The sequence below is a fragment of the Mchenga conophoros genome, linkage group LG15, assembly GCF_057382185.1.
Source record: "Mchenga conophoros isolate Kocher_MC1m ecotype Shallow Benthic linkage group LG15, M_conophoros_male_GT1.1, whole genome shotgun sequence".
Lineage (NCBI taxonomy): Eukaryota > Metazoa > Chordata > Actinopteri > Cichliformes > Cichlidae > Mchenga > Mchenga conophoros.
The window spans coordinates 1,523,346-1,535,906 of record NC_140540.1 but is presented as its reverse complement, the minus strand read 5'-3'; the positions used below and the strand labels follow the sequence as shown (position 1 = coordinate 1,535,906).

Here is a 12,561-nt window from a genome sequence, read left to right as displayed (position 1 = left end):
CAAGAGTCCTGAGTGCTGTTTAAAACTCTCAGTTAGCACCAAGTGACTGCAGAGACCGAATAACCACATCAGTGTTCTTTTTAAATTATTGGTTGTATGAAAAGTGCTGAAACATCTTATTTAATAGTTGTTATTTCTATAGTATTGATTTAGTTTGGCTTAATATGTAAACCCTTAATGATGGTGTGACTTGAGCGGTCGAATAGCAGCACGATACAAAGGCTGCCTACTAACGACATTGTTTTGTTTTGTCAGTGTCGGTGCTCCTTACTGTCTTCCTTCCCATAGAAACAGTAAGAAAGTATGATATGTTTTATAGGACTGTGAAAATGTTCTCTGTCATCACGGCTGCACGACGTGTAATTCATCTGAAATAAGTAGAATAATGGAAAAAGAGAACAAGTAACCAAAGAGGAGACGGTAGGAGTATTAGTTAAACTATTAAAAGTGATGAAAATAAAGCTTAGACAGGTGAAAACTAAAAAGTTTAATAACAATCACTGAGAAAAGCTTTAAGAGAAACATTAGCTCATTTTGAATTTGAATGTTTTTTGCAGATTGGTGAACCTCTGCCGACACTTCTGAGAAACGCTGCCTGCGTCAGTCATGTGACGAAGTTCACCACATTATTTGCAAAATGTTATATTTTTCAGTTCCACTTAAAGAGCTAATATTTTGAATGAAATAGTAAAATGTCTCAGTTTAAACCTTTGGTATGTTTTCTATGTTCCACTGAGAATAAAAAATCTTAGCATTGTGTATTTGAAATTGGGTTTGTAATAATTATTACTTTAAGGTAATTGAGAAATAAATGTATTAGCCAGAAGAACAGCTAATGCTAATATGTGTCCAATCGTATCAGTGACACCTTTTTGTCTCGCTAGCTCTAAGCTTAAACAACGACATCAGCATAGGTAACTATGAGGGGCCACATGAGACCGAAGGTTGGGGACCACGAGCGTGCCTCCATGATTGACCTTTAAGTAACTGAGCAGACAACAGCCCATTGAACTCCTTTTATTAGATTAAACCACAACACAGGGAGTAGTGCAGCCATGTCGTCAGGGACACAATACATGCTACAAAAGAATCCTCGTACACGGTTGCCATTGCTTACATTTGGTATCTTGATAGCAGTAAGAATAATAACAGAGTTGTAATTAGAAACATTATCTGGCCAAAGATGTTCATGTAAAGAAGTTCAGATTAGAAACTCGACAGGGGGACAAGTCACACTGCTGTAAGATGACGATGGACTGCTATGATATATCTTTATTGCAGTACTGTGTATATTATGACACGTCACGTCTCCTCTATCCTCCGCTAGCTCGTAAAATACCGGTGGTTTTACGCAGGCTGGAAAATGGGCAAACAGGTGATTTCCAAAGCATTCTTGGGCGGGGCACTGCGCTTCACTGAACTTCTCTACACTTGGTATGCATCAGTACGTGTACAATTTGTGAGAGAAAAGGAGTAAAAAAGTACAAAAAGTCTGACTGACTGGTTAGAGAGAAAGACTTTGAGGGGTTGAGGAGGGGGGCAAAAATCGTCCGATCTACTAAACACACGGCTTTACGGAAAGGGCCGTCATCTGGTAGTAATGAAACGTCATTCACTGCTCCTTTTGCTGCTTTAGCACTCATTTACTTCCACTGAAAAAGACAAACAAGACACTCCAACAGCCTAAGAAACAAACAAGAAAACAACTCCTCTGAATCCATCGTGATGATATGCAACCCGTGGGCGAACGCGAACGAAGTGGATGCGATGGTAACATAGAACAATCTAACTCCTGCTGAAGTGTTTAGGTGCAGTGCTTCCACTTCATTTCAAAAATCCTCCATGTTCAACATCTGTTAATTTGTATGATGACTGGATTGTTGTGTTTCAGTGCGCGTGGAGCAGGGGTTTAGTTCTTAGCAACATGTACCACACCTAATCTACAAGGAAACATGCTCCCACACTTAAAGCAGTCAAAAGAAAACGTCTCGACAAATCACAAAAAACCTACATCCCATACGACGGACTGACTGCGGTCAACTTTTTCCTCCCTAGTCAGTAAAAATGATCTCTCCCGGTTCTCCCACCACCAAAGTGTCATTGCGCTGCTCCGATAAGGCTTCCTGTCATCGATCATAGGATGCAAAATGAGGAGCTTTTTTTTAAGGCAGAACCTAAAGGCATGCAAATTAACTACATTTACAGTATTTACCGACAGCACGAGCATGTTTTCGGAAGGAAAAGTTGGACAAAGTCCATCTCTTCTAGAGCTATTGGTACTTGAGACGATGGATAGAGTGTCTTATTGGAGGCAGATACATTATCATAGGAATTTGGTTCGGTTGACGTTACTCGGTATAATGAAACAAACACAGCTAGCGCCAGTAAACTCGGAACAATAAATAGAGTAGCGGCAAATTCAACGTAGCACATCACTGATGCGCAAGCTCCAGTAGAATGAACCTGTATGGAAAATACTTTGCACACTTCACATTTTGGCAGTTGATCTTTAAATAATTTAAATATATATTCATATTTATAGATCTATATATATATATTTATATATATTAATTGTGCGAGGTGTTTATATGTAGCGAGAGTTGTGTGTGCGTGTGTGTGTGTGTTTGTACTGTGAGTGCGCACCTGCACACTAGTTGTATGTTGTGTGTAGATCTTTTATAGCAAATAACATTCTCATGCACACGAGTGTTTCAAACACAAGAAGCAGATCCATTGAAAGGTAGTCCAAGCATATATAGAGATTTTTTTTCAGTGGAAATAGCTGCAAACTGAATGGAACATGAAATTCTTTCTGTGCAGTCCGTGGCGGCTGGTGGAGCGCTCCGCTCGCCCTCCGGCCTATTTCTGGAGGTCACACTGCAGCAGTAATACGATGGACGGGTCGCTTTTGGCCGCCTCTTTGAACTCCTCCAGCGAGATCTGATCGTCGTTGTTCTTATCCATCTTGGAGAAGATCTTGTCCACCCTCTGCTCGGGCGTCAGGCCGTCCTCGTTCATCTTCATCATGATCACCGTGCCCACCATCTTGTAGATGGCCTGCAGGGGGAGGAAGAGGGCAGAAGACTTTTAGAGCACGCTGCAAAGTTTCCTTCAGCTGCCAGTCTCTAAATCTGTACTCTAAATATATGTTCCTGTCTATTTAGTCCTGAGGAGGCTCTAAAACGTTGTGAAACTAGCACTTGTGTTAGCTGTTAGCTGCTGTTAGCTGCTGTTAGCTGCTGTTAGCCTGTTAGATACTATTAGCTGCTGTTAGCAGACGCTAGCACACGTTAAAGATGCTTTACATTGTTGAGCTCGGACACTTACATAATCATTCTCACACAATATGAAAGTGAGATTTTTGGGATAGTTTTTCCTGGTACTGGCTGGCATAATATTAGCTTATATTAGCTGGCTTGTTGTCAGCTGTCTGGAGATGTGAGGGCTGCAAGTCTGAACTGCTGACAATAAGTAATTGCGACAATATTGGGAATAAATTGACAGTTTTGTGTGTTAGAGGCGAGGCTTGAGGTGAGGAGGAAGAGGATGACATGGAAATGAGGAAGGAGGGAGACTGTGAAAGATGTACATGTTCAACTGTTGCACATTTATAGTTTGAAAGAGCTATTTGTGATCTTAAAATTCAAAGCAACTTCTATCATAAGTGGACCACACATGTGGCGGCTCTCCAGCCACAGTCCAACACCTCTATTTAAGATGGTGGGACAACATGGCAAGTTCCACAAACTGTGTCTGCTCCTCCGTATTCTCTATGGATTAATTATGAGTTTATGAAAATACAGAATTAATCACTAATCGATGTATATTTACAATATTCTTATTTTTCTATAAATACCCTCAATAAATTACTTACTGTACCTTTACGTGGAATTTAAGCTTCTGAGTTCGATCTACGTGATAAAAATACTGTAATCACAAACTCTACACAGTAACTTATTGTGTAGTCTGACAACAACAACTATGACAAACATGCTCTTTACTGTTGTTTCCTACTAAGCATTTCCAGTAGCTTCTTCAAAGAGAGAAACTCCACTGCAGTTATAGCCAGTCGGCTGCAGAGCTTTCACGTGTGCTTTAGCTAAACCTATCAAGGATGCTGAAGTATGAAGCTGCTTAAAAGTGGTGACTTTGATAGTAAAGTTTGCTGTAATGTCTATTAGGAGGTTCTATTTGTCGGTATAATTGGATATGCTGATCAAATAAAACAAGGACAACACAATATCTGCAACCTGCGCCGACTACAGATGTTGTTAGTGTTGTTCACCCGCACGACCGACAGGGTGAAATACAAATCTGTGCAAGTTTCCTCTGAAAAAGCATGAACACCGCCTCTCTTCTATTGCTGCTGACACAAAGCTTTTTAATTATGTCTTTTGTAGTCAGAGAGACATTAAATTCTATATGTTTCAGATCGCCTGCAGGCGGAGAACGAACACTGCATATTTTCCTTCAGCTGTCACGTTCTAATGTTTTCGGGTGTCTTCGGATGTGACGTTACCGTTCAGAACAACTTCACTGTGGATTTTGTTGCTAATGTTTTCCTGCATGAAACAGTGGGAAATGCCTTTGGGAAGCATGAAAATGAACTGAATGCTGAATATGAAGAGGCATCAATTCCATGTTTCTCCAAATGGCATTTTATTGATCCTTAAACAAGGATCACGAAAGAATGATAAATTAATGGATGCCTCAGTGCAAACAGGTCGAGGGGCAGGAGTGGCCTGAATTACAGATGAGGACGTTTGTCTTTAGCTGCAAATTGTTTGAACAGCCTGTCTCAGACTCGACAGCCTCAGCTCAGCGCTCAGTAACCAAAGTACAAAAATAGTTGTCCTGGTGACTCAGCAAGTTACAAAGCTAGTATAAGGCTGTCCAAGTAAAAATAATCAAACCCCTTCAGAAAGTTTCTAACCACATTATACCTCGATGATCTCCAGCATCTCCACCCGTGTGATTTTGCCGTCTCCATCCAGGTCGTACATGTTGAAAGCCCAGTTAAGCTTCTGCTCGAAACTGCCCCGTGATGTGATGGACAGTGCGCAGATGAACTCTCTGAAGTCGATTGTGCCATCGCCGTTCTTGTCGAAGGTCCTGAAGGCGTGCTGGGCAAACTTGGACGCATCGCCATAAGGGAAGAACTACAAAGAAAGAGAAAGGGGTGGGTATGTACTCGGGTATGTTTCTATGATTCAGTCATTTGAAGTCATTGGGCACAAGAGCCTTTAGATAATGTTTCAGAAATACAACCTCTAGTGTTTTTCACACGAGTGGCCAAATAATGTACAAACATGACGTCTCCTGAGAAAGCAAAGCATTTGCAATCAGTGAACACTGATTATCTTGGGTGGCTAAATGAACTTCGATTTCCTATTGCAACTTTTGTAGGCTGTAGCTTTGTTCTCATTAGATTCACCAGTGACAGTAATTGTTCCAGGTGGTCTGTTTGGCAGTAGGATTACTCAAAGTTGTGGACAAATGTGCACAAAGATTTAGCAGAAGTGTTGGCTGAACGTCTGAAGCTAATCTGAGATGGATGAACTGAACTAACAAAAGACTCGATATCCTTGTGGACCCAGCCTTGGTCGAGGTTTTCAGTCTCACGTGGCTGTTGCTGTGTATTCATGTGCAACCATCCATACTGTAAAGATGTCCTGGATAGCTGTCGCTTCCAAACGCCCAGAGCCTGCAGTCTTTCTTAAATTCTAGTTCCAAAACAGGCAACTCCGGTTTACCGTGTTCACGAGTCCCTGAAGGTGACCCCAGGCTTTCCCATGAGTAATGAACGTCAGGATCTCTGACACAAGTCGCAGCTAGAACTACTTTACACTTTAGCTCCAAGAGATATTCACACGGCTGTTTTATCCTGACACGTGTGACTTTAATGTTCCAAGTTACATGACCTTTTCCCTCACAGCTTTGTTTCGCCGGACTTCCTGCTGATGCTGATCTGATGTCTGATACATGTGCATCTGTTGGCTATGCGGCTGCTAACGTGAGGGTGATGATATTCACCTGCAAGCGCGGTAGAGCCCATACTTTTGTCATTTCATCAAACCTAATTAAATCAATGTTTTGTAATTACTTTAGTGATTAACTCACTTTAATTTAGCACTTTAGCCCGATTGCTAGTGAAAAATGCCGATAATTATCATCATCGGCCTTCTCAGCAGGACCACATTAGCATTCTGATTGGCTGAAGGTGTATTTGTAGCATAGATGCTACCTTTAAGGCAGTTCTGTAGATAATACCTGAATTATGTAACTAAAAACAAACCAGTTGAAGGTGTAACCATGTGCAACATAATTTCATTTGTTGAATGTTGCAGATGTTTTTATTTCACTCAGCTTTTCTCTGTTTTTGTCCACTGATGCCTAATTACACAGCCCATCTCTGCTCTCGACAGTTCAGTAAAGGCACAGGATCCACTGGGTTTTACCCCCAGTAAAGTACTTGAAGCACAAAAAGTGTGTTGACAGTCGAAGCAATCCATATCATTACTGCACGCCAGCAGCATATGAACACAAGGGCAGAGATTAATGCTGTAACTGCGTGGAAGGCCACCAAGCCCCCGCTCAGCTCTTCGTCATCTACCGTACAGCACGAACCCTGTGGGCGGCTGCGAGAAGCCGAGCCATTCATTAGACATAACCTTCCGTTTGACCTCCCTGGTAAAAAGTCTGGGTCGATGGTTAATCTTAGCTTGAGCGAGGCTGCTCCCTGAGGACTTGGGCGGGCTGCTTCAATCTTCATCGAGCAAATGGAACAAAGAGAAAGATATTCCATGTTGTTTTATTACTTTTGCACCTGATTTCACCATAACTCGTTCAAGGTCAGGCGCAGCCATGCCACAGAGTGAACGTGTAAAATATGAGCAAAGGAGTCTGTGCAAAAGAAGAAAGTCAGGCCCTCTTAAACTTTGTGTAATCTCTGCGTGTTCACAGGCTCACATTCAGGAACCACAGCAGGCATGCGGGTACCTTCCCCATTTAATATATCTGGAAATGTCAAGGCATCCTGCTTGTACTGACATTTGCAGAACTACACAATGAGCAGCTGAGTTGAAACACAATTTTTCTTTTTCTTTTCAGTGAACGTCACATTTCCACTATCAGATTTCACTCAGAAAGAAACGCTGTCGTCAAAAGAAGACTGATATTTCCTTGTGCAGTAATCTTTGACAGCATGGATTTGTTCTTGGACCTTACCAGCCTTGCACACATAAAAAGCACAAGCAAGACCCCGGCACAGCACAGAGCGGGAATCAATGACAAAGATATGGCATCGATTAAGCTGTGAAAAGCATTAAAAGCGTGAACAGTTGAAGCTGTAACTTCAAAGTGTTGAAAAAAGCCTGCAGATGGGTAACAGGCAGCAGTTAAATCTGGCTGGTTTTCACAACCAGTGGAGTTAAAGCAACATTAGCAGTTATTTGAATTGCTAAAGTCACCCAGCTCCGTTCTGGCCAACATCAGTGTTAGACTCGGGTTTGTGTAGAAGCCTCATGCTCCCCCATGTTCACCAGCAGGTTTGCTGTTCAGTGTTGGACACGTAGTTTACAGCAGAGCCTTCATTTAGATGAAAAATGTATCTGGTCAGAAGTGTGGGGTCACACCACCTGTTCTGTGAATTCCTGTGTTTCCACAGGTCGATAAAATCAAACACCCAGACTCTCTGCTGACTGAGTAACTACAGAGTTATTCAGCGGTTATTCCTCCGGCGCTAACACAAAAACTGTACGCCTCAAGCTTCATAGCATGGATTTCCAGGGCTGAGCAGATCCTGTAGCTGTTGTGTGCAGGTAGCCCAGTACTCGTGTCCATACAGTGCACCTGAAGCGAAAGAGTGAAATTGTGTCCCAGACAAGGTAACAATGAACTTAGTCACACAACAGAGCTCTGCAAAGCTGACTATAACTCCAGAGTCAGAGGATAACTCCCTACAAGCTGACCACAACAACCTTCACAGCTTTGGTTTAAACGGTGATATTTTAAAAAGGATAGCAGCCGATGACAGCTTGGTGACCGAACTCATCAGTTTCAAAGGCTGCAGCCAGAGGAGAGCACCCGTCAATCATTATTCGTTATTAGCACATGCACACAGGGGCATTTAAGGACGCTTCCCAGCACTGGACTCTTGAGGGGCAACCACAGGTTCTGTCCCTCTCTGACATCCTGTTACGTCACACACCAGCAGCACATGTTTTGATGGAAACCTCACATAGCCTCTCTACTTAAACCAAACCCTGCATGACAAATTTTCTGCTTTATTCCCAAATGAAGTGCAGTCCAAGGTGTTTTTCAGTGTTCGCACCGTTGTTGAATCTGTTTTCAGCTAGTTCCCAGAGCCGCTGGCTGTCCCTTGGTTGTATAGCTTCGGGCCAATGAGGACTGAGACATGTAATGTTCTGTTGTTTAAAAGCCAATGTAACGATACTGGAATACACAGCAGATGAACTGGAAGTGTAATGACTCTCATTGACTCTCACATGCTAAAGTGACATGACTTATGCAGCATATAGTTGCTTGTTTGCACATCCAGAAACATTCGTTAGGTGTTTGTGTAGGTTACAGGACAGCACAGAAGCTCTGATCACAGCAGCACAAGAGCATCCTCTAAGCACCACAGAGGCAGGAGTCCACTGACTGTATCACCCATGCAGACTGTCCAAAAGTGCCCCAGAGACTCAGCACAGAGCAGCGAGATGTTAGAAGCAAGCTGGGATGGTGTACAGTGGGAGGCACAACCAAGTGGCTGTGCTAGCGTACAGGAACATCTGTGCCACGTATGAAGTCTCCAAGCTCCCATAGGAGCTTCCAGTGTTCCACACAGACAAGCAGCTGCTGGCCGACCAACCACACGCAGTGGTGACTGACAACGATAGATGAGAGAATCCCAGCAGACAAACAACAAAATAAAGACATACTCGGTGCCATTAGGAGCATCAGGCCCTGTAACCCCGAACCTGGAACAGTGACTCCAGCAGGTTCCAGGCACAACATCAGAAGTTTGAGGAACAGCTAAGATGCACAGAAACCTCAAACTCCTAGGCCTCTGCTACAGGACCTATACATGCATGTATACACGTGTCTGTATACTGATCAACTACAGCAAGCCAAAGGCCATGTGTGCAGCAGACAGTCTCGTCACACTCAGAAACAAGGATGCAGCCCCATCCTGCACTAAGACTGGGGGAGGAGACAAGGCCATGAATCCTAATGGGAAAATGGATTGCAGTGACTTGGAGATGAGGGATGAAACCACAGAGAGTAAGGGTTAGACCGTGTTAGCTCAGGTTATAAAAGCCACAATGAGGTCCCACCCATGTAAATTCTGCTGCAGTGCGAGCCGATCAGACTGCAGTGGGAAGTTTAGAGAAGTTCAGAAGAGAAAAGATATGCGGGGGAGGAGGGTGTCAGCGGGCACAGAGATGAGAAGAGACAGAAGAATTTCAAAAGAACGAAAGGAAAAAAGGAGCAAGGCAGACAAAGTGTGAGAGGGAGAACGACAGAGCTTACACCCATGATCCAGGTCCTTATCTGCCCTTTCAGAGAAGCCACCCTTTAGGGCAGGGACAGCCAGCGCGAGCCAGCTTGCATGCACGGGACGCTTTGTGCATCAATGCAAAGTGGCTTCCTTCCCTCCTTCCCCCGCACGGTTCTGCCTCAGATCATCCCCCAACCCCGGAGGAACGGGAGGAGGCACGTGGACCTACGGGACGACGCGGGAAGTGTTGAGGAGAGGGAGGAGGAGGCTAAGTGAGAGGGGAGAGGAAAGGTGCCAAGGAAGGGATGCGGGAAGGATGTTTAAGGGGTGGGAGGGGAGCGAGAGAGAACGCCACTGCAGTTCCCCAACAATCTGATAAGTTATGAAACAGTTACGTAAAAATGAAGAAAGAGCAAACAGGCAACAACAAAACGTTCACTCGATGGCACGCAATCACAGTTTAACAACCAAAAATGAGCTCGTCACCACTTGAAGGGACCGTGTCCTCGACTTTACACTTACAGATATTAGGCCGTTAACGTCTCCATTAAGTCGTTCTCTCCTGCTGGTCTGGCAGCTGTTTGCAGCCGGCCATCAAAGGATGGGCTCAGTGCCAGACCGCTCAGCCAAGGGCCAGGCGCACAGGCGCAGCTGCTCTAATAAAGGCTAATGTCGCAAGGTTTGCATGCGTGTGTGTGTGTGTCAAGGCTGATTCTGTCAACAAGCACACACCACCTGAAACATGCTGCTGGTAAATGGAACATTAAAGCCTTTATAATCAGCCTGCAAGCTGGTACTGGTGCTGATCCAAACGCTGGGAGGCAGGGAGACTGGGCGAGAGAGGACAGGAAACGCGTGTGGGAGAGAAAGACACTCAATCGTCACACTTAACTGAAGGCCATTTCACACTGACAGAACGACTGCAGGATCATGGAGCAGATGAATATTGCAGCTCCAAAGTGCCGTGAAACTGCAAGTGACTCAAACGAGCTCATCAGTAACAACCAGCACAATGACTTTGACTCCAAAATAACTTCCAGGAAGTGTCTGATCTGCATTTCTCTTTAGCTGAACTCTGCCGGCTCTTCAGATAAGCGTTCGGCTGAAACTGCAGCTTAAAAGCTTTGAGTGATGACATCACAAGGGTCAGCATTTAAAGACATTATATTTACTATCCACAGTTTCTGATACAGTTTGGAAGCTGCTAATACTAAAACTGCTGCACTGTAATGTGTGTGTGTGAGAGACTGATGAGAAGCAGCAGATAAGGACGAGCTGTTTGGCATTTCTCTGCAGTTTGAGCTAAACTCGCCACCCATGACGAACTCTGCAGTCAATCCAAATCCCCGGACCTTTAACCAGGAAGTATTTTCATTTTGACCAGCGCTGCCAAGTTTCTGTTACCTCTCGCTGAGCTTTCGAGCTCATCTTGCTAATGAAAGTGGGCAGCACTGCCAGATATGAGTGAAAGCTGTGGAACACGAGAAAGATCAAGTTTTATCCACTCAAACGTCCACAGTGAAGGTGAGACAAAAGATATCGTAGTTTCTGAAGGCGATATGGCGCCAAATGCAAATTAAAATATAAATACATGCAGGTGATGTGACAGGATTATCCTAACAAGCCACCATCACACAATGACCCTATTATGATGTTATCGTGACATCATCATGACTCTGACTACAATCTAGGCTCCAACCAACCCAGACCTAGAGACCATCTGTGATCGTTGGGGTGGCACTGGTTGCTAGGGAAAAATGAGAATGACCAGCGAGTGAGTGATTGGTGTAAAACTGGCTGCTACAGCCCTACTCACACATGGGTCAGTGCCCACCCCCTCCAGCAACTCCAAGTTACTATGGAAAAGTAAGTATTAAACAACTGGTTGTTGGAGGTCACCTGGATAAAACTGGTCATACATGGAAAGCTGCTTTTAAACAGAGACAGGAGACTCTCCTGTACAGTGAGGTAATCTGAAGTGTAAATACATTCGATGGCTTTTCCTGGAAGCAAATTATAAGAATCCATCAGTAAATTTAGTGCTGAATGTATTTTGTTTTTAAATGCAAGCATCACTGCTTTGCTTTAACCTCCTAGGACCTGCGTCCACATATGTGGACATCACATTTTGGGTTATTTAGACAAAAATACTCAATTTTGCTCAACAAGGGCCTGATATCCACTTACGAGGACATTATCCTGCTACTGTTCTATCGAATATCCTCATAAGTGGCTCTCATTTTTCTTAAAAACAAAAATAAGGTAAAAAAAATAATCTGGTGATTCTTTGTTTTTACATTCATCAGGTCCCAATCAGCCCAAATATGAAAGAGAAATTAAAAATGCTGCTGTGGAAGAGTTCAGGTCTGAGGAGGTTAAAAATAATAACAGATGCAAACCAGCCTTATCATGCATTGTGCTTATAATCTTACCAAACAAAGCCAGTAGATGAGCTGCTTTACATGCTGCAGACCTCTGCAAATGTCAAACCACATGACCTATTACCATCCATGCACTCAGAGTCCCACAGCGCCCGCTCTGAACCGCTGCCCTGTCGATGCCGTGCTCCGTCACTCTAACTGTTTTTCATGGATTGGGAATCATTTGAAATCTATCCCTTTCCAAATGATTCTACTTGCTGCTTCGATAGAGCTGCACACAGTGAACATACTCGACACTCAGTTTGCTGGTCATCGCTTCCCTTAATATGGACGGTTCAATATTCTTTTGTCAGGGAACTAAACCCAACAGGGAGACAATAACAATAAATCAGACTGATAAATATAGTAATAATTTATGATCTCTTGGTGATGCATCCACACAGCCCCCCCGAGGTCAAGGTCTCCTTGCATAAGAGCCCTGCAGGACACTCTGTTCTGCCTCTCTGTTGTTATCAAAGGCACATTTGCTATTGGCTGTGCATCTCTCCAGTACACGAGCACAGGGTGCAGAGGTCAGTCTGAGCCTGTGATCCGCCCTTCAAAGTGCTCGAGGTCTGTAACAACAAGGCTTTAGCTTTGACGTGTTTCATACGGTTTCCATCGCTCTGGCACCGG

The 12,561-nt window shown here is 43.8% G+C and overlaps 1 protein-coding gene across 1 annotated transcript in view; it reads right to left on the bottom strand.

Moving 5' to 3' along the window:
- Positions 1-1,001: 1,001 nt before the first annotated feature.
- vsnl1a (visinin-like 1a) overlaps positions 1,002-12,561 on the bottom strand; it is a 38,207-nt gene continuing 26,647 nt past the window's right edge. Inside the window, exons 3-4 of the mRNA XM_085247574.1 lie at positions 4,944-5,159; positions 1,002-3,057 (exon numbers count right to left, since the gene is read on the bottom strand). Coding sequence (XP_085103700.1) covers positions 2,860-3,057; positions 4,944-5,159 — 414 coding nt within the window. The 3' untranslated portion in view covers positions 1,002-2,859. The remainder of the gene's footprint in view (positions 3,058-4,943; positions 5,160-12,561) is intronic.